At 32.7% G+C, this 25819-nt stretch overlaps 2 protein-coding genes across 2 annotated transcripts; one reads left to right on the top strand and one right to left on the bottom strand.

Annotated features, from left to right (window-relative positions):
- Positions 1–10493: 10493 nt before the first annotated feature.
- LOC108474627 (cytochrome b6-f complex iron-sulfur subunit, chloroplastic-like) lies at positions 10494–12635 on the top strand. Its single transcript, XM_017776611.2, has 5 exons — positions 10494–10650; positions 10755–10996; positions 11381–11498; positions 11814–11996; positions 12322–12635. The coding sequence occupies exons 1-5, from the start codon at positions 10612–10614 to the stop codon at positions 12421–12423; spliced, it is 684 nt and encodes a 227-aa protein (XP_017632100.1). The 5' UTR covers positions 10494–10611; the 3' UTR covers positions 12424–12635.
- A 9464-nt stretch (positions 12636–22099) lies between these two features.
- On the bottom strand, positions 22100–24430 carry LOC108474672 (uncharacterized GPI-anchored protein At4g28100). The gene is made up of 2 exons (XM_017776664.2): positions 23323–24430; positions 22100–22705 (listed from the first exon to the last, which is right to left on the bottom strand). Exons 1-2 carry the CDS (start codon positions 23956–23958, stop codon positions 22364–22366), a joined length of 978 nt encoding a protein of 325 aa, XP_017632153.1. The 5' UTR covers positions 23959–24430; the 3' UTR covers positions 22100–22363.
- Positions 24431–25819: the final 1389 nt, after the last annotated feature.

Below are 25819 nucleotides of genomic sequence, written 5' to 3' on the forward strand. Positions count from 1 at the left end.
AGTTCGGTGTAGTTCTACCTAGGGTAGGCTCTTAGGGCTTTTCACATGCGGTTTGGTTCTAAAGAAAGGTACCTGAACCAACAGATTCCTCGATCCTCACCCATTATAGGCTCATACGGACCGAGTTCGATTCAGGGGAATACATTTCCCTATGGCTATACGGAGATGAAAACCTCACGAAGACACAGGTACGGATGTATCCCAAAAGCAATTTACTAGCCCATACGGAGGTGAAAACCTCACGAAGGCATAGTTTCTCACTTTCAAAGATGTGACCACAACGGTCATGCAATGCAATGTATGAGGATATACACATAAGAACTTGAAGCAATAAAAAGATAGAAATAAGACGACGAAAAACCATAAGAAAAACATATGAAACGCAAATAAAGGGATCATAAATGTAAAACGAAAAATGAATTTTCAAATTTCGATGAAGGACAAAATTTAATCAATTTATGGCTCGACTCTCGAGGTCCCCAGTGGAGTCGTCAAGCTGTCGTAACCATTTTGTTTGAAAAGCGGGGATCGACTTTAAAATGAAAATGGAGTCGCCACCAATCCTTTTGATGAGGTGTGATCGGATCACCATAAATTAAATCATTTTAATAAAAGTTAAGATTTACTAAAACGATAATTTTTTGGTCTACGAAAATCAAAGAACGAGTTCGGGAGTCGGTTACGCACGAGGAAGATTAGCACCCTCGATACGCCCAAAATTGGTACCTAGTTGATTAATTAGTGTCTTAGTGTCTAAAATTTGAAAACTTGAAAGAATTTAAAATACGATCCCTCTTTGTAAAGAAAATGCTCAAATGTTAAAGACCTTCTCGTCTCAAAATATAAAATGTCACATCCAGTAAGTTAGGGCACGACATTTTGAATTTTCGAGAGCGAGCTTGCCTTTTATATAAAAATTCGTGTATTTCAAAAGGATATTCAGTTAGTTAAGGTGAACGAGGAAAATCGAAACCCAGTAAGTTAGGGCACATTTCCCCAAATTTTCGAACACCGAATATTGCCTTTACTTGCAAAAATCCTATTTCGAGGTAACAAAATGCCATACTCGGTAAGTTAAGGCACAACACCTCATATCTCCGAGAATAAGTATTTTTCAAAACTCGTATTGCGTTTTAAAAGAGTATCCCGTTATTTAGGTTAAATGAGAAAAATCAAAAACCCAATAAGTTAGGGCACGATTGTCTCGAATTACCGAATACGGAATATCACTTTTATGAAAGAATCATTTTAAGGCATCAAGTGAAAAACATAATGTTATTTATGGTAAAACATGAGAGCAAATTATGGTGCTAATATGTACTAACATAATAATAGGTGCGACAATGTCAAAAATAATAATATGAGCAATTATAAAAGGTGAAATAATAGCAAGGCTAGTAATATGCAAATATAAACAAATACATGAGAAAAATGAAATGATCGAACGCGTAAAAATAAATAAAACACGGCAAAATAAAAATGACAATGATAATGAAAACGATAATAATAATATAAATAATAATAGTATGAAACGATAATAACACATGGTATTAAACATGGTAATAATAATGTAAATATAAAATAGTAGGGAACATATATATGTACAACATATAATACTAGATTAAAAATATATATACAATATTTATTGAAAACAATAATAATAAGAAATAACTAATGATAACGGTATATAAATATATGCATATATGTATTAAAATATATATGTAATAATAGAAATAAAATGTATACGTAGTATTAAAAATATATACATAATATATACATACTAGAAATAATAATATTGAAACACAAATATTACATGAAATATACACACACATATATATATTAATAATAACGATATTAGAAGTATGTACAAAAATAAAAATAGTATAATAAAAATGGAAAATGATGATAATAATATATGAATGAAGAAAAACACATATATATACATACATATATCAAGAACATATTTATGATAATAGTATTGAGTATTAAAAGTACGTATACAATATAGACAAAAATATATACATAATGTAGTATTAAAATATTTACATAATATAAAAATATATGAATAATATGATATTAAAATATATACATAAAATATAATAAATATATATATAATATATATAAAATGTATAAAATATATATAATACATACACATTAGAAATAATAATAATAATGTTACAAACAATTATTAATAATACCTCATAAATATATACATATATATGTTAAAATAAATACATATTAATATTAAGATGATGATAAAATAACCATTGATAACTTTACATATAAATATATATGTATATAAGTGTAATGATAGTAATTATAATACTAATACTAATAATAGACATAATAATAGTAGTAAAAATAATATAAATAATGTGTACATAATGATATGATAATAAAAAAGGACGATACGATATAATAATAACGTAAGGAAAATATTAATATTTATAATAATAGAAAATAAAAGAGTGTATTTAAAAGTATATATATAATATTATTGGAACTAATATTAAAAATTAAAATAGCAAAGATAATATAAAAATCAACTTAAATTAAAAAAAAGACTAAATTCAAATTAAAAACGAAGTTTTGGGGCAAGTTAAAAATAAAAAAAGGGCTTATTTAAACACGCATGAAACAACGGAGGGCCTAAAGTGCAATAACCCCCTTTCTAAAACACATAGCATCAGCTAGGATTAAATTGAAAATCGCGACAAATTTTAGGGCCAAATTAAAAATAAAAAATGACTTAATTACAAAGTAATAAAAAAGTGGAGGGGCTAAATGCGCAAATAGCCCCTCCAATGAAAACATGAAAATCCTGAAGTTGGAGCGGGTCGGGTCGAGGGTCGGCCATGGTTTAAGGACCAAAACGACGTCGTTTTGACATTAGTGACTTAAGCCCAAAACGACGTCGTTTTGATTGGCTATATAAGTCAAATTTCCCTAAAAAAAACTCATTTTTCCCATTTCATAAAAAAAAAAAAACTAACCCCTTCTCTCAAACTCTCTCAAGGCCTTCTTTACTCCGGCCAAACTACGGCTAAGGTCAGGTCAGCCACCACCGTGAGCTCCGCCGTCGGCCACCACGCACGGTGGCCGAAAATTCAAAAAAAATATTTTTTTTATATTTTTTATATGCTTTTAAGATATATGTATATGTAAAGAAAAAGAAAAAAGATTTGAAAAAAAAAAGGAAACGAAAATCACCTCTTTTCAATTTTGATTTTGTTTTTCGTTTCTTTCTCTTTTTTGATGTTCAATCTCGATTATGTGTTTGAGAAATATGTTGTTTTCATTGGTTCAAAAAAAAGTTTTTTTTTTTGCTTTTACATACCTTCCCCCTTTTTTTCTTTTTTCTTTTTTTTTACTACAATCCGTTCCCCCCTTTTTTTTATTTCAATATTCGTGTTTTTGTACCCAAAAAATCCAGGATTTCAGGCTTTATAACCGAAATACAATGGATTTGCTATTGTCTATTTCCTTGTTTTCTTGCTTCTTTCCTGCCCCTTTTTGTTTTTTTCTTCTTTTGACTTTTGCAGGTGTAAGTGGAGCAAGTAGATCAAGTGGTGGTGGCTAGGTTTTCTCTTTCTTTTTTTTGGCTGAAAATTAGTTAAGGTTGTGGGCTAATTGGGCTTTTAGGGTTTTAATAATTAGGCTTTTTAGATGTTGGGCTTTTTAGCCCGGGCAAAATTTGGGCTGTACAATTAAAACATGATATATCATTGCATTATTTACACATGAACTTACCACGGTACAAAATATGGACAATTAATTCGATTTAGCCCAAAATCTTGTTCTTTCACAGGTCTAGGTCCAGACTCCATTTTTCTTGATCTATAATAGTAAATTTAAATCGTTTAATCATCACATTATTCAAATCAGTCCAAAAACTATATTTAGGAAAGAATTATGATTTTTCCCCTAAACTTTCACATATTTACAAATTAGTCTCTAGGCTCGTAAAATGAAATGTGTTCATTTTCTTTGTTACCCAAGCCTAGCCAAACTTATTCCATGCTCATATCAGCTCACATCTTTCTTTATTTCACATTTTACTACTCATCTTTATACATTTTTACAAACAAGTTCTTTTCATGCATTTCTATCAAAAATCACTTAGTATAAGATGTTAAACACACATCGAACTTTCATATTCTTCCATTAAACATCAAAATACAAACATTTCACACATGGGTAAGTTTTTTAATATGAACCCTAGCTCAAAATATGGTTAGAAATGGATAGATCATGCTTTAAAGATTTCAAAAATGCAAAGAACATCAAAAACGGAGCTCGGGAATACTTACAAACAAGCTTGAAAAGTTGAAAACCCTAGCTATGGTGACCCTTGAAATTTTGGCACAAGAAAGAAAAATATGGACAAATTTTGCTTTCTTTTTCCCTCTTTATTCTTTTATTTACCAAAAGACAAAAATGTCCTTTAAGCCTTTCTTTCAAATTTTATCCATACATGCCCATTTTTGTCCATAAAAATAAAAATTGGGAAAATTGCTATTTAAATACCTCTAATTAATAATCCAAAGCTATTTCATACTAAAATATTCTAGAACATAAGTTTCACAACTTATTCAATTTAGTCCCTAAAGTCAAATTGGGCATTTTAGGCATAAATTTTCTTCATGAAAATTTTACACAAACATGAAATCATATCATAAACCTCATAATAATCATAAAATATTTATTTCTATTTTGGATTTGTGGTCTCGAAACCACTGTTACAACTAGGCCCTAATTTGGGATGTTACAAAGAACTTGAGAAAGTACAATATCGAGTTGCTTTGACTTAATGCAATTTGGAGAAGATCTTTCCACCTTCCTTATTCACTATTATGGTGCACTTGCTAATCCATCTCTCTCATGAAGTAATACTTGGTGGACCGGTTTTCTATCGATGGATGTTTCCTATAGAAAGGTGTTAATTTATTTGTAAAGTATTCATTCATTCACCTCTATACTTTTAGTTACAACTTTTGATAATGTTGTATATCATGTTTACGTTCTTATGCAAATTGAAGTCTTATTGTCGTACTAAGCGTTATCCAAAAGGATCAATTGCTGAAGGTTACTTGGCAGAGGAATATATGACTTTCTGTTCTAGATATTTAGAAAATGTTGAAACAAGACTTAATAGACCAAGTAGAAATGCTGGGCTCACTGATCATAACTTGGCCGAAACTTATTTATTTTAAAGTTATGGAGAACCAATTGGTAAAGTTGAAATTGCAGAATTAGATGATAGATCTTGGGTACAAGCACATCAATATGTTCTTTTTCACCATGATTCAATTAAACCATTACGCAAGGAAGTTCTAGAATTTGATAAATATTCATCTTTTTAATTTGTTTATCTTCTAACCAATTAAACCTCTTTTTAACATAGTGAGTAAAAACAAATCTTGAGATCTTGCTCACGCTCCCGAAGATTACAACATTGAGAGATTAATAAGTTATTCACAAAATCTTTTCATGAATGGTTAAGCCAAACGGTATGCAATTGAAGCTTTCATTGACAAATAATAATTTTTTCTCATAACATTTATAATTACTCAATTTACTTTCGATTCAATAGATTTAGAATGGGAAAGACGTCAATGATGAAGTTAAATGGCTTTCCCAAGGTCTGAATAGAGTAGTAAAAAGATATAGTGCCTTTCTCATCAATGGATTCAAATTTCATACAAAATATCGCGAGAGATTGAGGAGAATTCAAAATAGTGGAATAGTTGTTAATTCTTCAATTACAAGTTATGCTAGTGCTAGGGACAGTAATCCTGTTGAGGGAAATGTAGAGTATTACGGACTTCTTACTGACATTATTGAGTTGGATTACTATGGCAAATGGAAAGTTATCTTATTTCGATGTGATTAGGCTGATGTTAATACTGCTCGCGGAATTAAAAAAGATCAATTTGGTTTTATAATGGTAAACTTCTCTCGATTGATTCACACTGGACAACAATTGATAGATGAGCCATATGTATTTTCTTCTCAAGTGAATCAAGTTTTTTACTCGAAAGATCTAACTGATGAGGGTAGGTACGTTGTACTCCGTAACACCTCTAGAGACTTGTTTGACATGGGCAATAGAAGTAGAGATGACATCGACGAAAGATCAGAAACTTTTCCTTTTCCAGAACAAAACTTAAATGAAAATATCTTTAGTACTAGTACACAATTTCAATGGGATCGCCAGGATGTTGATGAAGATATTTACGAATTATGATGTAGTAAGATTTTACGATTTTTTAATTATATGTAATATCATAATTTAAATATTGGTCTTGTTAAATATTTCAACTATTTTATATGTACTATTATTGTTGTAATTAGTTACTAAAATTTCAACTATTTTATGTGTATTGCAAATAAAATGCCTAGAAGAAGATTGTGAGATCCAAGTATTGTTCAAAATACTCCAAATTTGGAAGAAATAAATAGTGAACAACAGACTGCTATTGGATCTTCGAATGCTCCAAATACACCTGACGAACCTGCAGAAATTCAAAGTAATGTTAAATTTAATTTACATGCGTGTTGACTTTTATTATTGATTTCTTTTTCAAATTCTTATATTATAATATACCATTTTTCAACTAAAAGTGGTGGGACGCGCAGAGGTCAATAACGTACACTACTTAAAGATTTATGCGAGTTAAATTTTGTCGAGCGTGTCAAAGTATCTAGAAACAATCTTGGTCAGCCTGTTGGATCAGAAGCTCGACTTTTAGCAGGATATTTGGGTATTATAGCACGAAATGCCAATATGTTGCCTATCAACTACGAGTCATGGCATCAAATGCCTGATAGTAACAAAAATGAAGCTCTCGATAATATTAAGGTAACAAAACGTGAATGTAATTTATAATACTTTGGTTTAAGTTTCATTTATATTTACTTTCTAAACTTGTGTTTTTTGTAGGAGAGATTTGTTTTATATGTCTTGGATAATTATGTCAAGAAGGTATTGGGGAAAAAATGGAGAGACTACAAAAGTACTTTAAAGAAACAATATTTTAAGAAAAATATAAGCCTCGATGAGAAATTGCGAAATATCCCACTGGGAATGCTGAGGTACCAATGGGAAAATGCGGTTAGATTTTGGAATTCAAAGAAAGGAGAGGTATTACGTACTTCTAAACTCTTAATCATTTCAGTTTATAGTGTTTACTATATACGTAATAATAATTTCATAATGTAAGATCGTGAGCGAGTTAGAACAAGAAGCAGGCAAAAACAAAAATTCACTCACCTAGATGGGTTGAAAAGTTTTGCTTGTGTAGGTGAGGCCAAGGTATTTTGAATTTATTAATTGTGTCAAATATTTATTACTTTCTATTAAATAATATTGTTACTACTATATTGTAGGAACTGTCATCTGGTCAAAACGTTGGACGCCTCTAGCTTTTTGACATTACATATTGGAAGAAAGATGGATCTCCTATGACTTCTGAAACTGCAGAAATTATGGTATGTTACTTGATAAATTTTGAATTATTCTAAATATTTATAGTGTTTAATTATAATGGTTTAATTCGTCGTTTGTAATGCAAATAATGTTAAGTTATGTTGCATTTTTTTATTATATATTTCGTTTCTAACTCTTTGATTGATTTATTAAGAGAAACTAAAGGATAAAAATGCGAAGTATGAAGCAATTGTTTCGAGTGATAGTTTTGTTAATGTTGACGACATTGATAACAGTATTATTACTGAAATTTTGGGTCTTGAAAGGTATGGTCGGGTTCGATTTCAAGGATCTTTTGTTAACCCAACCCAATATTTTGGATCCAGCTTGCAGCAATACATGCCTTCAAGGAGTCAGACTCAAGCTGAAGTTCATAGGTTCAGAGACTAGATGGCTTAGATGCAAGCGAGCATAGTTGAGCAAATTGCTCAACTTAAAGAGGAGGCAGCATCGAGAGAAGCTGAGGTTTAAAGAAAATATGAAGAACTCCAGCTACAACTTAAAGCGGAGGCAGCAGCGAGGGAAGCAGAGGTAGCAGCGAGGGAAGCAGAGCAGAGCAGAAAGTACGACGCACTCCAGCTATAGCTTCAGAATATGATGAAAATGTTTCAGCAGTCGCAAAATCTGCCATTTCAGACATTTGTTTTCTTATTGTAAGAATATTTTTAACATTGTAACTTTTAACATTATTGTAAAAATATTTTGAATTATACTTTAGTTATCAATTTATATCATATATCTTTCATTGAATTTGAAGTATCATTTAGATTTGCTATTTTTGGTTGGATTTCATACTACAGGAAGGGTTATATATGGATGAAAATTGAATGTTACAATTCTGCCAAAGTTAGTGGCATTTGTGATAAAAGCGCCGCTAAAGATCATGTTCTTTAGCGGCATTGTGAAAAAAAAAAGCTAAAAGTCATGCTCTATAGCGGCGTTTGTTGATAAAGCACCGCTAAAGGTCATGCTCTTTAGCAGCGTTTGTGTGTAAATCTAAAGATCATGTTCTTTAGTAGCATTTGTGGATAAATCGTTGCTAAATAACATGACCTTTAGCGGGGCTTTTATAAAAGCCCCGCTAAAGGTCATGTTCTATAGTGGCTTTTTTTTCACATAAACACCGTAAAATTTAGCGGTATTGTCTATAACAGTGTTTTTTGCAGCGCTTGTGAAAGCATCGCAAATAGTTTTACCGGCGCTTCTATAGGCCTAAAAAAAGGCTGCTAAAAGCTTGTTTTACTGTAGTGGTACAAGTTGGTTGGGATATTATCAGCACCGTGTTCTATAAATGAGGTCATTCTCTCCTTGTTATAATTAGTTTTTGAATGATTAATAGAGCTTAGCTCATATCAAGGAAGGCATTTAACAACGACAATAACGGCAACAACGACAGGGAGAGGAAAAAGAAAATGTTAAAGAGACAAGAAAGTTTAGGATTTTTTAAAAAAAAATTGTAATTAGTTAACAATTATTAATGGATTTTAATTTAATCATATCAATTGTATTGTTTATTTTTTATTTTTTTCCTTTAAAATAAATTTTGGTATAATTATTTTCAAGTCTCGTGACCTTGACTAATTAATTTTTTTTTGACAAATAGTGCCATGTGCCAACATCGAATTGCTCTACATGTCAAGTCATGTTAGATTTCAACATAGTTAAAGGGAGGTATCACATTGATAAACGAAGTTAAAGTTTAGGTACTAAAACCAACTTTTTAAAAGTCCAGGTATCAATATAGGTGTGCAAATTTCGAGTAAAACTGAATTAATTCAGTTAACCGATCGAATTTAGCTAATTGGTCGGTTAACTGAATTAATTCGGTCGGATTCAGTTAATAATTTTTTGGAAGTTCATTTAACGGTTAATTCAGTTCAAAATCGGTCGGTTAACCAAATTAACCGAACTTAATAAATAATATTATAATATATAAGAATTTGGTCGGTTCGGTTAATTTTTTGGAAGTATAAATTAAATCAGTCGGTTAATTTTTTATATGTTTTATACTTGTTTTAATCAAAAATAAAATAAAAAAACATATAAATTCCGGTTAATTCACTTAATTGACCGAATTAATCGAAAAAGTTCAATTTGGTTAATTTTTAAAAAAAAAATTGTTCAGTTAACGGTTAAGGGTTTAAAAAGGTCCATTAATTCGGTTAATTGTAGTTTAGATCGGTTAACCGATTAAACACTCCTAAGTACCAAGTACCGCCATGTTTGAAGATTTGTCAATGTCCTAGTACCAAGTATACAATTATCTTAATAATATATACAACTATCCAAGTGATAATCCGACAGACGTACATCTTCCGGACGGAAAAAAGTCCTAAAACAACAAATGCAATAAGAAACACTGTTTTAAAACTATCGCGTAGTTTAAAATAATCCAAAGATGTTGGGTCATTTTCTGTCATGACTCAATATAATTACCTCAACCGAAATCTAATGCCAACACAAGATAGTCTTAACTCCGAATATACACCAAATAACCAACTAATGTAGGGTGATTTTTTAAGTGAAGCAGGACACCCAATTTATAATTTACGTACCAATCCTTTTCACTCGTGCCTTTCTTGCGCATGTTGAAGCTACTTTCTTTATTAAGGACCCAAGGTTAGAGCTCATCGCTTTTCAATTAATGGATACAAAAACATAATATGTTTCCTACATATGAAAATAAAATTTAATACGTACCAATATGATTGGTATTATTATATTTGTATTAATTAAGATTTTGTCCACCCAAACTGGTCTCTGCTAAACATAGAGAACTTTAAAAAAAAACAAAAGCATGGTGTTACAATGAAGCAAACGCAGTGCAGATGAGAGAAACATATATGCTACTTCGGCCCATTTAGTTGGACCAGGACCCCAACTGACGTTGCAGTATGTGAAAGTCCAGAAATTTTGTGCGATTGGGCTAGGCCACTTGCAACGAAGAGCAATAACCATTGTCCACATTCCACAAACATGTGGCTTATGTGGCAACCATAGCTTCATACGTGCCTTATCTTCTTGCTACGGTAGTCGATAGAGCTTTGATCACTCATCTCCATAATAAGGGATGGAAAACACACGCCATCCGTCTCACCACTAAACCCCAACCATCGTTTATCATGGCTTCCTCAACTCTCTCCCCTGCAGCTCCTTGGCAGGTGTATCCCAACACGTTTTGGTACTTCAAATTACTCTGTAAATTCTTCCTTCAAGACTTTTTACCGAAGGTCTTTTTTTGTGTGTGTGTTCTTGTATGAAACAGCTATGCTCCAGCAAGAGTGGCATGTTCTGCCCATCACGAGCGTTTCTTGTGAAACCAACGAGGACCCATATGGTCAAAAACGAAAAGGGAATGAGGATCACATGCCAGGCCACTAGCATCCCTGCTGATAGAGTGCCAGACATGGGCAAGAGGCAGCTCATGAATCTGCTTCTGTTGGGGGCTATTTCACTCCCCTCAGGTTTCATGTTGGTTCCTTATGCAGCCTTCTTTGTCCCATCTGGGTAACTTCTCCTCCTCTTTCCTTGTTCAGTTCCTAATCAAGTATCGAGATCTGAGAGTGCTAAATGATGCATCTATTTCTTATAGGCAGAACAACATGATCGTGGTTAAGTATGACCACAAGCATGAAATTCGTCAAGTATTAATTTATCTCCAATATGATGGTAGTAAATATAGAATTGATCCTTTATTTTATCAATTATAAGCATGTTCTGAAACCATGGAAAAATAGTTATTCAACTTACTGTTATCAAATATTAATATTATAAACCATGTTATTTTCCCTAATTAAGTGGTTGATGAATTTTCGTTTAAAAGATTTGGCTTTACTTGATAAGTTATCTCATTATCATTTATCACTGTTTGTATAAAACCTTTATTACCAGGGGACGGGGTACCGGTGGTGGCACCGTTGCCAAGGACGCAATCGGAAATGATGTAATTGCTGAAGAATGGCTCAAGACTCATGGCCCTGGGGACCGAACCCTGACTCAAGGATTGAAGGTAAGTACACATGGTGTTAATTACAGTTTGTTCTAATTGAATGTTTCAGACCATCCTAAGAGCATTCAACATGAAATCTCGAAGACCTCTGGTTTCTTCTAGGATATTGTTTGCCATGTAAGTTCTTACAATGCAAAGTTTTGGCGATCAACAGTGATTTATGAGCTATGCTTGCCATTGGTTGAGCTCAATCTTTTTTTATGTTTAGGTTATTTGTCTCTTGCTAATGTTAGGCATGAGAAAGCATTAACGAGAGCAGTAGCAGTAACTGCATTATGAAAGTCGATATTAAAAATGGATTTTGTTTATTTTCAGGGAGACCCAACCTACCTAGTGGTAGAGAAAGACAGAACCCTTGCAACATATGGTATAAATGCTGTGTGCACACACCTTGGGTGTGTTGTTCCGTGGAATCAAGCCGAGAACAAGTTCATATGCCCCTGCCATGGATCCCAATACAACGATCAAGGAAGAGTTGTGAGAGGACCTGCCCCCTTGGTGAGTCTGATTGACAGCTAAGTTATACATTTTTGGTTGTTTCACTCATCAACATTAGGAAAATCTCATCAGGTCATAAACCACTTGGAAATATAATGTAAATGCTCTTCTTTATTAAAGAATCTTAGAATAGGTTTATCCCTCATGATTCATTTCCAAACAAACACATATGCATTTACTATTGTATTTAAAAGTTTAGACATCCAAATTTTTTGTGCTCAGAATATGTTTTTGTATCATTTTGTTATAGTTTCTTTATATATATATATAATCTAACTGTTTATAATAATGAGTTAATGGGCAACTTTATTGTGTGATCGAACAGTCCTTGGCATTGGCACACGCTGGTGTTGAAGACGGGAAGGTAGTATTTGTTCCATGGGTGGAAACAGATTTCAGAACCGGTGACGCTCCATGGTGGTCTTAAATATCTCCACAACCATTAGCTCAGGCTGTTTGTTGGGTTATCTTTGAGATTTATTCAGCCAGTATGTTTTGTAGCGTTGCTAAACATCCTGTGCCGTACAGTTATCCTCTGTATACTGCAGTTTGTAGGTTGCAAGACCGTATTTCCAAATTAGAAATGGTACTAATATTCTTGTCATATTAAAAGTTTATTTAATACATTAGTTGTGGAAAGTGGAGTTGAGATTTTTTTCATTTGTTCTTAAATTGTATTTAAAAAGTTAAAACGAAAAAAAAGACGTAATAAAATTTCAACCTTATAAAATGAAAACTTTCCACTACCTATATACTAAATAATATATATTTGATAATAGGTGAATGTATCTAATAAGTCTATATTTATTAATAGACGAAGATATCTCTTTATCGTAAGGGGTAGAATTAAATTAGTACTAAATCAATTATTTTAATCACTATATTAGTAGAAAAAATCAAATAAAAAATCAAAGGGAGCAGCACCCTTTGGAAAGTGAGAGTGCAAGGCGCAAAGCGACAACAGTAGACCCAAATCCATGTTACCTCTTAACATAATCTTTTCGTTTGTAGAATTTTCCCCATTAAGAAATTATCTAAGAGCATCGTGTTTTGTAGTGTTGAATATATGATTAACATTTAATAGGCGACCAACATACTCAGCCCTAGGGATTCCCTTCTTGTTTAAACAAATTGATTCCTCCAATTACGCAAACACTTGAAAACAAAACAAATCTCCCATTTGAACCAATCTTGTTTAAAGAGCCCCAAAACGCATCTGCCCTATATATTTATTTATTGCTTTCCATCACACCAGGCTGGCGCAAAAGGCCCTTCCGTAAATGCCGTAATATAATATATGTAAGTGAAACCATGGGAGAGTTGAGATGGTAGATTCTTTAATAGGTACATAGAATATGAAAAATCAATCATTCTATTCACTCTTGTAATTATTTTGGGAAACCAGAATAATATGTAAGGGCACTAATTTTATTTATATTTAGATTTAATGTTTAAGATTGCTTATGTTTATATTTTATCTTGGGATAACTTGTGAAATTGTTTCTAATAGTGTGGTATGTACGTTTAAAGTTTCTGACTTTTTAAAATACTTATGTTTGTAATTAATATATTAACTAATTGTGTTTATATTTTAATTATAGTGTTTGTGTTTTGGAGGTAAGTTTACGAATCAGAGAGATAAATGTGTGTGATTCAAGTTTTGTTTTTATTATTTTTGTGTTTGTAATTTATATTTTAATAAATTAGTTATGTTCATATATATATTTTAATAAATATATTTATGTTTTAACATTAATTTGTGTATAATAGAATATTCCAATTGCAAATATTCATATTAGGATAATTAATTTTAGTATTTTTTTGTTTAGTTGGTGATTTATATTATTATGTACCGTTACACCTCCATACCTCTCTTTCGGGGAGGCGTTATTGTTTTAATATTTTTTTTTTGTTTATTCAATTTTTTTGTGCAGATATATTGAAATGACTTCATTGATTAGAGCAATCACTATAATGATGATTAATGTGCCAATAACAAAAATTGTTAGTTGCTAATCACAGAATTGGTTAAGGATAAGGTGAGTATTGCTGAAAGAAAATCGGTTTGAAAACATTTTTTGTCACCGCGAAAAAATAAAAAATTGAAAACTGAGTCAATTTATGATATTTATAAATATAAATATTTCACGTAAAGAACATGTTCTTTGTGCAAAACTAATCCTTGTCATTCCCGACTTTCAACCGAACAGCCTTCTCCGCTATTCTCGTATCACGAATTGCTTTGAGTATAGGTTCAAACAATCACAAATCAGACACAAAAATCAGAAATAATTTTCTTACTTTCTGTAGGAAGGTAAATCTCACTGTATAGAAACAGGTAGAATTGTTATTCCAAAAAAATAGAATTTATATTTAGAAATAAATTCTCACTATTTTATGGCATAATAATATTGTCTCAAAGTTGTGTATAACTTGTGTATTTTTTAGCCCTACTAGTGCAATCTATTTATAGGGAGAGATTGGATAATCCTAGTTGAATTAGTAGAATACAAATAATATTTATCTGATAGAAAAATAAGTTCCCTAGTTCTATTAGGAGAGAGGGGCCGCTAACCCTGATTAATTATACTAGGGCTGCCACCACTCATACTTATTATGAGGGGTTTTGGACCTCTTATGTATTGGGTCCAATTACATGTGTTTTCTAGACTTTTAACCCAACACTTTATAATTTAATCCAACCCAGCACATGTTTTTCTATTTCCCAAAATAAATATTTAAAAAAATTAATTTTCTAATTAAATAATTTTCTCAACCCAATTCTAATTCTATTAAGGCTCCGTTTGTTTGCAGGAAAACATTTTCCTGAAAATGTTTTCCTACTTTTCCAGTGTTTGTTTGACTGGAAACATTTTCCATTTGGAAAATGTTTTCCAAGGCACGGGTAAAATGCTTTACTTTTTTGGGAAAATGTCTTACGGATTTCATTTCTGTAAGATATTTTCCGGTTCCTCATTTGTCCAGGTAAAAGTCTTCTTCTTCCCTTCTTCATTCATTTCCTTCTTTCATTCTTCATCTTCTACTCCATTGCTATCTTCTCTTCTCAGGCTACTATTTCATTTCTTCTCTTTCTCTCTTTCTCAGGCAAATCTCGTTCTTCTTCACTAGGTCTTGGCTAAGGTATGGCATAAAACTCTTTTTTTCTTTGTTTCTTTATGCCAAATTTTATGCCTAAAATTTTTACCGATTTTGTGCCTGAAATTTTATACTAAAATGGAATCATTGCCATAAAAAGCGTCAAGTAATTCTTTTCGATTCTAATTAAACAGTAAGACTGCCTTAGATTAGGATTTGTAATTGTTTATGTGGATATGGCATTTTAGATCGATGTTTCTCTGACTTGTTATTTCCCTGAATACCCCTATCCATCATCTGCATCCCAAATATTCGGAAAGGGTATTGGTTATGAACTTATGGTTCTCCAAATATATGTTAAAACTTGTTTTTTATATTGGGAATAGGATGGTGGATGATTCAAATCCATTTTTTTGAGCCAAATGCTCTGCTCAGGTGTAATTAGTTACCAAATCCATGTCTAGGGTTGTTGCTATCTCAGTGGGTTTTCCTTTTAAATACTAATTCTAGGGAGGGAAATAAATTTTGGGGGGTTTATATGTTATTTTTTATTGATTTACTGGTTGATGATTGTATGGTTCCATGTTTTCTTCCCCCCTCTGATTATGTTCTATTTATTGTTAATTTTGTATGTTTTATCTTACTGTCTTTTGCCTACGCATGAGAAGATACTTGGAGTTCCTTAGTGTCTGCTATATTATTTTGGTGCCAATTTTACAATTTAAGGTGTTTTTGTGCTTATATGTGTGTGTGTGCGCGCTTAATTTCATCCTAGTTTGTGTATTTTATCTGTATTGTTATTGGCGTTGCCTGGTGCAAAGATAGTTCCCAATTATAAGATAGCTATTTCTCAGGTTGAGGCAAAGAGGGCGTTATCTAGAGAGGAGCAGCAAACATCTGCTAGATTTGGTAATTTTAATCAGGGTAGAAATTCTAGAGGTGGTGGAAATATTAGGACCGAAAAGATTTTTGTTGAAGGATTGCCTCCGACCTTAACTGAATACGGGTTGATCTCAAACTCTTCTGCGTATAACCTTCTCTTTGCTCTTGTAATTGTGATGGTTTCTTACTCGAGCAGCAATAGGAGAGGTTCAAGTTGGATGATAAATCACCTTAGGACCGGTTGGATTGCTTGAAACCCTGTAGTTTGCAGTATCTATTTTGGTAGTCATAATAAGTAGTTTTAAGGCATAATAGGTTCCTTTCTTCAGTTGTGCTACTGAGTGGAGTTTTAATTTGGCTTGCTTTATATTTTTTTCTTGCTGCTTCAATACCTTCATATCTATGGTAGTGTTTAAGCTATATTAGTTTATATAACTTAAATTTGTATTATCTTGCTGTTTTAAGCATTTTATTGTTATATATATCATCTAGAAAATTTTTATGATAGATAATTATGCTTGATTTGATATGATCAGTAGGGTACGGAGATTTACCAAGGATTTTTTTTTATAGCTGTGGAGATATGGGCCACTTGGGTTGATCACTCGTAGTGATAGCGATAAACGTAGTGGTAGTTGGCACTTGAGGATGGCATAATGATTTTCCCCCTGTATTTGCCCTTGTGTTGTACAGGCGGAGAGATGCTCGAGAGTTCAAAGGTGGAGTCAAGTGTCCACTCATGGCTGAACTTGAGCTTTTTGGTGGGGTTTGTTCAGTGTGGGGTTTGTTCGGCAAAGGATTTGCTCAGTTGAAATTTTGAATTAACATAAGATAAGAGGGGCCCTTCCCCACCCAGGTGCTGTCCTAACACTGCAAATTCTTGGCTTTTAAAGTCAAAAGGTTTCCTGATCTTCATCCTAGTTTCTGTGGGGTTTTTATTCAAGATGGAGTTGGATTAGTGATGCAAACTGCTTGGGGTATGTTGATTCAAAAGCTGTTAGCTTTCTGGCAGATCAAGATTACATAATTATTGATTGTGCCTTTTGATTCTTTGGAGTAAATTTTATAGTATGATAATTGATTATTAGAACTCTAGAAAAGTATGCATTTAAAGTTCCCATTAGTTTTGGAATGAATTAATTGAGTTTTGCCAAACATTTAATGCAGGGGCCTTTCTTTCCTTTTACAAACAGTAGGTTAAATTCTTCTAAATTCTGTTGGTAACCTTGTATTATTCATAATTGTTCATTGTTCCCCACTAATTTAGGTAATAAACTAATAATACAGTGGAAAGGGAAGAGGAGGCTTTTAGTAGTTTTGACTTTTGAGCGTCAGCCTAGGCAATTGAATTGAGTTTTGGTCGGTGGAAGGATTTGGATACATACGATTAGTGATGAAACGCATTCATTTTTCAGGATTGTGGTGCTAAAAGCATTTAATATTAATTGTGGTTTGGAAGCTAATTTATAATTATTCAATCCTTGTTTAATTGTTTATAACACAATTAGAAATAATTTATGTGACTTTGGTTGTTTTTAATTTATTATATATTTAATTTGATTTATTTATTTATTTATAAATAAATCATTGCAATATATGTAAAACCAGCTTTTTCGAAAAATATTTTTAGGAAATCTGCTAAACAACAGAAAATATTTTACACAGATTCATCCAAACACCAGAAAAGTAAATCATTTCTAGAAAAGTAAGTCATTTTCTAGAAATCATTTTCCGAAAATATTTTACTCAGAAACAAACGGAGCCTAAAGTCATAACAACTTTACCATAAAAAATTTATAAGAAAATATATTTAATTTTCATATTCAATAAATTCACAATGACTAATTAATTTAATTCAATTTTCAATCTTCGATTATTTGATTAAATAGTAATTCAAAAAACTTAAATTAATTCTCAGGTCATTTCAATAGTGAGAAACCACATTCATTTCCAAATGTAACTCATCTCTCTAACTTTATCATTTATATTCATTTGTGTTCATTTGATTCTAAATGCAATTCATTTCTCATTTCATCAAGCTAGTGAAGGAATTGATTAGACGTATGTAATTAGAGCTCAAATTATTTATAATTAAGTTTCAGCTTTTTGCCTATTAATTATAAACTCATTAAGTCATAAAGGCATTCCACTATAGTATTGTGACTGAGCTCTCCACAATTACATACCATTACGTAAGTTACTCGATCAGTACTCATCCAATGACCTTGCTATAAGTGTGTTACTCTCATAGGATATTTTTAATCTTTTTGGGATAAATTCATTTTCTCAGTATGATCCTATTTTGTCTCATGGTAACCATTACATTTTCTTTCATAAAAAGTTAATTACTATCAAATAGTAATTAAGTTATTTATTACAAAGACAAACGACTCATAGCCAAGTTTACTTTTCATCTATCATGTGATACCAATGAAAGGATATTATTTATCCATTTCTTGGGGTTATGAATTACACTATTGTTTATGATGTTACATACTATAGAAGTTGTATACCTAATGCACCAGTTTTTGATTCCTTATTTATTTAAACCCAGGCTTTTACTTACAATAAAGTATACGAGTTACACATACATAGTTCATTATCTACTCAAGATTGAGATATGCCACATTATTAACATCACAAGTGAATAAATCCATAAACGAATTCAAGATCTATTTTACTTGGGGTCATGTTCGATGTATTGTCAATCCAGTTAATCAATTTATGTCTCTATCTTTTAGGAGTTATCTATTTTGATACTCAAGACAAAACATCACCCTAATTGGACTTGATAGATGATATATTAGTTTTTCAATTGGTTTGCTCATTTTTTTATTAGACTAAAGACATGTTTAGGTTCATCTACTAATATAAGTTGTTTTTCTATATTATGATCCGACCACGTAGCACCACTTAGTATTAGTTAAACATTAGATAACTAGTGAGCTAATATTTTCTTCCGTTTTATTTTTCGTGCAAAAACCATTAAAGACAATATAGAAAAGGTATTGATGTAATTCATAGATAATTTTATTAAATCAATCTATTCAAAAAAATACAAGTATACAAACAAATATACTATACTTAAGGCACTAGATCCAACAACCTGCATATGAGTACCCAGTTCGGACCCCAAACATAATCGCAACCTAAGTATGAGTCTCCGGGTACATCAATATCCCAAGCAAGTTCTTACCATCTGAGGTCATCAATGATGGATGAGTTGTTTAGCTTTGCACCTTAGTACTCCACATCTCTCGGTCAAACCTTTGGGACATACAATTTTTTTTATTTACTTTTATACACCCCAAGGTTCATCCATGGATGATAAGAACGCATGTTTGAAAGAGTAACATTATGTCGATCCATAATCACACGATTCTGCCCACCCAACATTCAAATCAAAGTAAAACCAGTGTATATAAGATTGCCTATCCACAAATGCTTTTAGAACCTCTGTATATGAATCATGAACTCCATATTATTGATTTAAAAGAGTGACATTTTGTATCGACTCAACATCCGCTAACTCAGCGAACAACTCAACTGGTTCAATGTTACCAGGTGAACAATACAGTGTGGTCATAGTCTCCACATCGTCATCCTCTACAAGTTGCATCTCCTTCTATTTGCACGGAGTTGATGAAATTGAAAATTTGTAGAATTGTCTAAACATCCTCCTCCCACAACATCGAGTGATTTTTGCACCAATATTTTATTTGATTTCATCAAGTTTTACACTCTTGTTAAACATCATTCTTATTTGATGACGCGATTCAAATAGACAACAAACTTTCATATGAAAAATTATTCCCAGAAGAATTGGTTATTCACCTTTTATATCAAATATGTAAAATGAATTAAAAATAAAATGCTATTAAAACAATTCATACTATTATTAAACAATAAAAAACATTTTATCAAATAATATAATATGCATCTCATTGATAAATGTCAAATTATACATGTTTTTACCCCAAATACTTAGCATAATCATGGATGTTTATTACTAGATTTGTGGATTTTGGTGCTCTTAATCCGATTATTTCATGTTTTGTACTCAGTAGAGCACCAAGAGTCAAAAGGAGCCAAAAAGGGACAAAACGGACCAAATCGAGAAGATGACACGGCCTAAGCCTTGCCACACGGGCATCTCACACGCCCGTGTCCTTCGAGGGTGTCGACCAAGGCTCTCACGATTCACACGGCCTGGCCATTGACCCACACGGCCGTGTGCAATTTAACGGATCAAACACGGCCTGGCAAACACGTCACACGGCTGTAGCACACAAGCGTGTCCCTTTTTCAAAGAGTTGTATTTTACACAGAAAATGGTACTTAGGGAGGAAGAAAGCCAATCCAAAGCCTATATAAACACCCTAAATATGACTTAGAAAGGGGGCCCTCTTCCAGAACTTTTCTGGAATACAAAACAACACGCCAGGAATTACTTGAAGGAAGCCAGACGATCCATCCCAAAAGTCGGAGCTATTCCAAGACTGAAGATCTCTCTCAGAATTCCTTCACGGGTTTTAGAGTTTTCTTTATGTTTTGTTATTTTCATACTTTTAAGATGTACTCTTATCTTATTATGAACTAAACCTTTTAGATACCTAAGGGGGTTGAAACCTATGATGGATCTTGTTATTATTATCTGAACTGTATGATAAATACTCGATTTGTTCTTAATTATATGTCTTAATGCTTGAGTTAATATTCCGGGTATTAGTTCATGATTTGATATGCTTATGCAGAGGAGCAAAAGTCCCTGTTTAAGAGTAGATTTGGCATAATTAAGCAGAGCTAATTGAACGCCTAGAAATAGGGTTACGAGATTTTACCGGATTAGGGTGAAACCTAATATGAGAGTCTATAGATCGATTTCATGCTTCCCTAGGGGTTTTAATTAAGAAAGAAATTTCGATTAATTCAACTGAGGGTTAGACGTTATTAGTCTCGAAAGGGATAATAACATAGGTTAGGGAGTCTCACGGATCAAGTCAAGTGAATAAATCGTTTGGTTCAGAGTTAGATAACAAGTGAAATCTAGGTAGATTCCTCATTGGGTGTCGTCTTTATCAAATTAATTTTCTTCAAGTCTTTTTCCAACTTTTCTCTTTACTTTAGTTTAATTAGTTAACTGGTTTAGTTAATTAGTTTAATAAACAATCCCTCTTTATTTCTAGGTTAAATAATAAAAAGATAGTTATTACTAGTACTTTTGGTTCTCTTGGGTACGATATCCCGGTATTGCCATTACTATACTATTGTTCGATAGGTGCACTTGCCTTTTCGTCGTGATAATAGTTAGTCTAGGTTTGATCTTCATTATAAATATTTATTACTTGTTACGAACCACTTAATCACTCATACTAGAAATTATTATCAATATATAATCACATAATTATACATAAGAGAAATAAAAAGAAATTACATAAAAATAATAATTACAAATTAACCTTATTAACTCAAACTTAATTTTTGAAGTCCAAAAAAATTTTGATTTATGAAATGAAAAACAATTTCTTTTTATCTTCAATCTTGATTTCTAATAACTATAGGGATCCAAGTTTAAGACTTTTGCCACTGTTTCAAACTTAAAATTTCTCTCATTAAACTTTAACAATTCAATTTTTATCTCATTTTGCTTCGAAATTGATAAACAACAATAGATTTGTTTTTTTTGGGGGCTAAGAAGCGGGCTTAAAATACAAATTTGGTCCCACCATACTATTAGACAACATCCTCTCCCAATGTAACTACTTAGTCAAAATACCCCAACATTTTTTATACATATATAATTTAAATTGATATTATCAATGTGTCATACGACATCACTTTAAAAAATATATATATATTTTTTTATTCTTATAATATTTAAAGAAAACTCGTAGAGACACTACTTAAAAAATAATTTTTTTTCGCTTAAAATGATTGGACAATGATATATTACTTCTGGGGCTAAAATATACTATTTTCGTAAATAATCTTTATGTCCCATTTTTATAATTCATTTTTTGTATTATTTATGTAAAAAACCAAAATATATGTAAGCGAAGAAAAAAAAAGGGCGAATTGAAGGAATAATGATGAAGCTGTCGTATGAAGAATTTGGCAGGGAAAAGTTTGAAAAATTATAACTACACATTAATAGAAAACTGTTCCTTGTTCTCGACCTCGACTTCCTCAGTTACATAATGTCAAACAAATCTGAAAACAAGCTGAAATGTACAATGGACAAGAAGACAAAACGACCCCGCATTAGCCCGTTCCTCACTGTCTGTTACCTAACAAAGCTTCACGTGAATCCCCGACAGTCTCAGATGACTACCAAAGAAAATATAGTAAGAGGCAGCAACCGGCAAAAACCACATTGACACCAACCGCCGCTACCCAAATAGTAAACCCAAAATGATAGGGGGCAGAACCGGGAACGTAAAAGACGCCCACGACGGTGGTGACTTTGGTGAGGACGACTGAGCCTTCTCGAACTGAAGAGAATCAACTGCTAAGGGCATGTTCTCTTGATCAGGGCTGCACTTGGACTCGTGAGGGTGCGCACTGTACATTATGGCCCTCAGCACGGCTGAAACGGTAGGTATGTAGGCCGTTTTGTTGCGTGCAAGAAGCCATGTCAGCCCCATGAGCTGGCAGTCTCGGTTGAACATCTTGCTGGCTCTGTCGGTGGTGCTCTTGTCTTGCGTTCCGTTCTTGTTGTATCCGCCTTTGAGCTGAAATTCCCAACCACAAATAAGGGTGTTTTAGAGATTTAGTTGAACTGAAAACTAAGAACTCAGGTCAGGACTACATCATCATAGCAGCTAAGTTGGTGCATGGAAGGGGAAAGGTAACGGGGAAGGAAATCTTGGCCAAACGTATATTTGTATGCAATGAAAAAGGATACTAGCCCTCGCTGATGCACATGACAATGTCACTTTCTTGGGTCTACCAGAATAGCCTTGATTCCTTCCATAAAAATAGCAAAAAGTAGACCCTCTTTACCCTAAAACAGTCCCACCTTCAAACCACCACTCCTCCATCAGTGGCCATCACCAATCTACAATTAAAAACTAACCTCAAAGATTTGGGTTGCGAAAGTTAATTGCAAAGGAGAGATTTTTATAGAGCAATCCTTTTTATATTGACCTTATTAAATGCATTTTCATTACTTTTAACATTAGAAATCTGAGAGAGCAAGTATATTCTGATGAGGCAGAAGACAATATTCCTGGAGAAAAGATGAAAAGACTTAGAGCTGGAATTAATGCATTTCGCGTGAAGGGATTGTCGGACTACGCAGCCTATATAAGGACCGAAGAAGAGGGAATAAGTTCCATTAATGAGTTACCTTTTGAAGAGCACCGAGGCATTTGGTACACCCAGCATAAGTAGAGTTCCTGCAATTCTTCTCCAAATTCTTCACAGCAGCAGTGGGTGTTGCATTTCGGTGGTGGCCGGAAACGTTAAACGCAGCCGGGCAACTCAAGGAACTAATCTGGTGAAGCCTTATCCCACAAAAACATAAAATCGCATCGCAACTGGCGTTTGGTTGAGGAATCCTCACGCGCTTACTTAACAATGCGTCTTGTAACGAGTTCACACACTTTTGCGAATCGTCCGGCCTCATGGGCTGCTCCGGCAACTCCGATTCCGCTGGAGCAGGAGCCGTGACCTCCAAAGCATACCTGGCGTGAGCTGCAAACAGCCACGCTGCTAAGACGGGACAGCAGCGGCTTCTGTCCATGTTGTGGCCACAGGCGTCGTTGACACCGCCGAATAGCTCGGCTGACAAGTCAAGCCGGCAAATTTGAGCTTGGGTTTGAGCAGGGAATGCGGGGACCGTGTTTGGGGATGAGTAGCCTCCAGGCTTTAACGGCTCATCGGAACCGGGAACCGGTTGAGCTAGGAAACCGGCGAGAGAATGAGGGAAGAAAGTGAAAGAAAATAATAGTAAAAAGGTGGAAATGGGGGGAAAAGCAACCATGTTATTTTATTCGGTTGGTTATACGTCTAATGATGAGGTTTTGTTTGAACTTTTAGACACTTCTTTTCAAAGGAAAAGTGAAGGTGGGAATGGGAGTTAGAAGGGAGACGACCTTGAAACTGGTTCGATAATGATGATTCCCTTTTCACATAAGAGAAGAAAAAGGGTAAGAGATATGTAAAAAGGTAGTGGTGCTTTGTGCCTTATTCAGGCCTAACATTTCAAAATAATAATAAGCTGTAAACTATAAGCAGCCTATAGAAAAAGAAGAAAAAAATGGAAGTGACAGAGAGAGGGAGAGGGAGAGAGAAAGGAGATGAGATTGCGATTGGGTATCTCTTCGCGCTCTCTCTCTCTCTCTCTATGTGGTGTTTAATCAGGAATTCTGGAGCTTCTTTTTACCTTTATCTTCAAAGAAAATGAGAAATACAGGGTTTACCTTATAAATATAAGATAGAGAGAGGATAATTGCTTAGCTTCAGAGATTTTTCCGTTTCTTAATTCATCTTAAGAAATTGATTAGTAAAAACATGAGGATTATTAAATTATTTTAAACTTTTAAATAGAGTATATATTAAATAAGTTTCAACTTATGTCCTCTTCCTTAATCCAAATAATTTAATTATTCTTTCACTTGCATGGATTTCTTTTTTTTTTAATTAAATTTTTAAACAATCAATATCATATCAACTAAGATATTTGGTTGGAGTTGGGTCTAATGTTAGCTTAAAATTTTCAATTCTAACTTAAATCTGGTGCAAATAATATTTAAAACATACTGATGATTAAACACATATGAACCTATCATGTGAAAAACTTGTATTAATATATTAATTTTTTTTTTTAAACTTCATAAATTTTAATGACAATGTTTATTTTATCAACATGTTGGATCTAAGTTTTCTATTCAATATATACATACAATGTGTTTTAAATATACTTTAAGTTGGAGTTGAGTTAATAATTGGACTTCAACTAATAAAACAAAACTTAATTGACGCAATTCTAATATTTTGAAAACTGTTATAACATTTGTTGTATTCTACTAGTACATTTTTATAACTTTTTTGGTCGAAATCAAGGTATCTACTATTGATAAAGATAACTAATCCTCTTACCTTGGTACTTTCTAAAAAAAATTAAACAACTAGCCATGAAATGTACTATATTCTCATAGACGGAGATTGAACCTCTAATTTTATAATTAAAGGATGAGATGAGCAACCACCATGACATTCCTTTTAATTATACCTTTCTATAATTAATAAAATCCACTGTAACATTTAAAAAAATATAAAGATGAAATTCAAATTTGTTTACTTGTTTTTATTTGAGCTCTTAAATCTAAGGCTTTTAGAATCAAGTTGGTAATTAAATTGGTTAGAACAGCAATTTGTTAGTTTAATTAGTTTAATTAAATAAATTCTTAAAAATTTTATAAAAATAATAAATTAAAGAACTAATTTAATTGTGAATTCAATCAATTTTAATTCGATTTAAATCATGTTTTTTTGACAAAAAAAAATATATTTAATTTGATGCCTCTCTTCTCTTCTGTACAATCCCTCAATCAACTCTGGATGTAATGATTCATTAGAACTACTAAATGCTTATTTTAATATGGAAATTGGGGGTACTAAATCCAAGTTTTAATGGGAAAACATTTAGAAACAAAAGAGAGAGTGAGATGAGGGGGTGTTTGAAAAGAAAGGCAATGCTAAATGGTATGTGTTGTGTGAGGAATTGGCAGGTGGTGAATGGATTGGATTGGATTGGATTGGCCATATTCTTCTCTTGATTTCTTTCTTCTGGCCCCACACCGTACTTTTGATATGAAGCCAAATGCCTCCACTCCCTCTCT

This window comes from Gossypium arboreum, chromosome 3, assembly GCF_025698485.1.
Source record: "Gossypium arboreum isolate Shixiya-1 chromosome 3, ASM2569848v2, whole genome shotgun sequence".
NCBI classification, from domain to species: Eukaryota; Viridiplantae; Streptophyta; class Magnoliopsida; order Malvales; family Malvaceae; genus Gossypium; species Gossypium arboreum.

Coding starts and splice junctions, on each gene's coding strand:
- LOC108474627 (XM_017776611.2), top strand. CDS start 10,612: ATGGCTTCCTCAACTCTCTCCCCTGCAGCTCCTTGGCAG. Junction 10,997..11,380: donor GCCTTCTTTGTCCCATCTGG/GTAACTTCTCCT, acceptor CTTTATTACCAG/GGGACGGGGTACCGGTGGTG. Junction 11,499..11,813: donor CCCTGACTCAAGGATTGAAG/GTAAGTACACAT, acceptor GTTTATTTTCAG/GGAGACCCAACCTACCTAGT.
- LOC108474672 (XM_017776664.2), bottom strand. CDS start 23,958: ATGGTTGCTTTTCCCCCCATTTCCACCTTTTTACTATTATTTTCTTTC. Junction 22,706..23,322: donor GCCTCGGTGCTCTTCAAAAG/GTAACTCATTAA, acceptor TGGGAATTTCAG/CTCAAAGGCGGATACAACAA.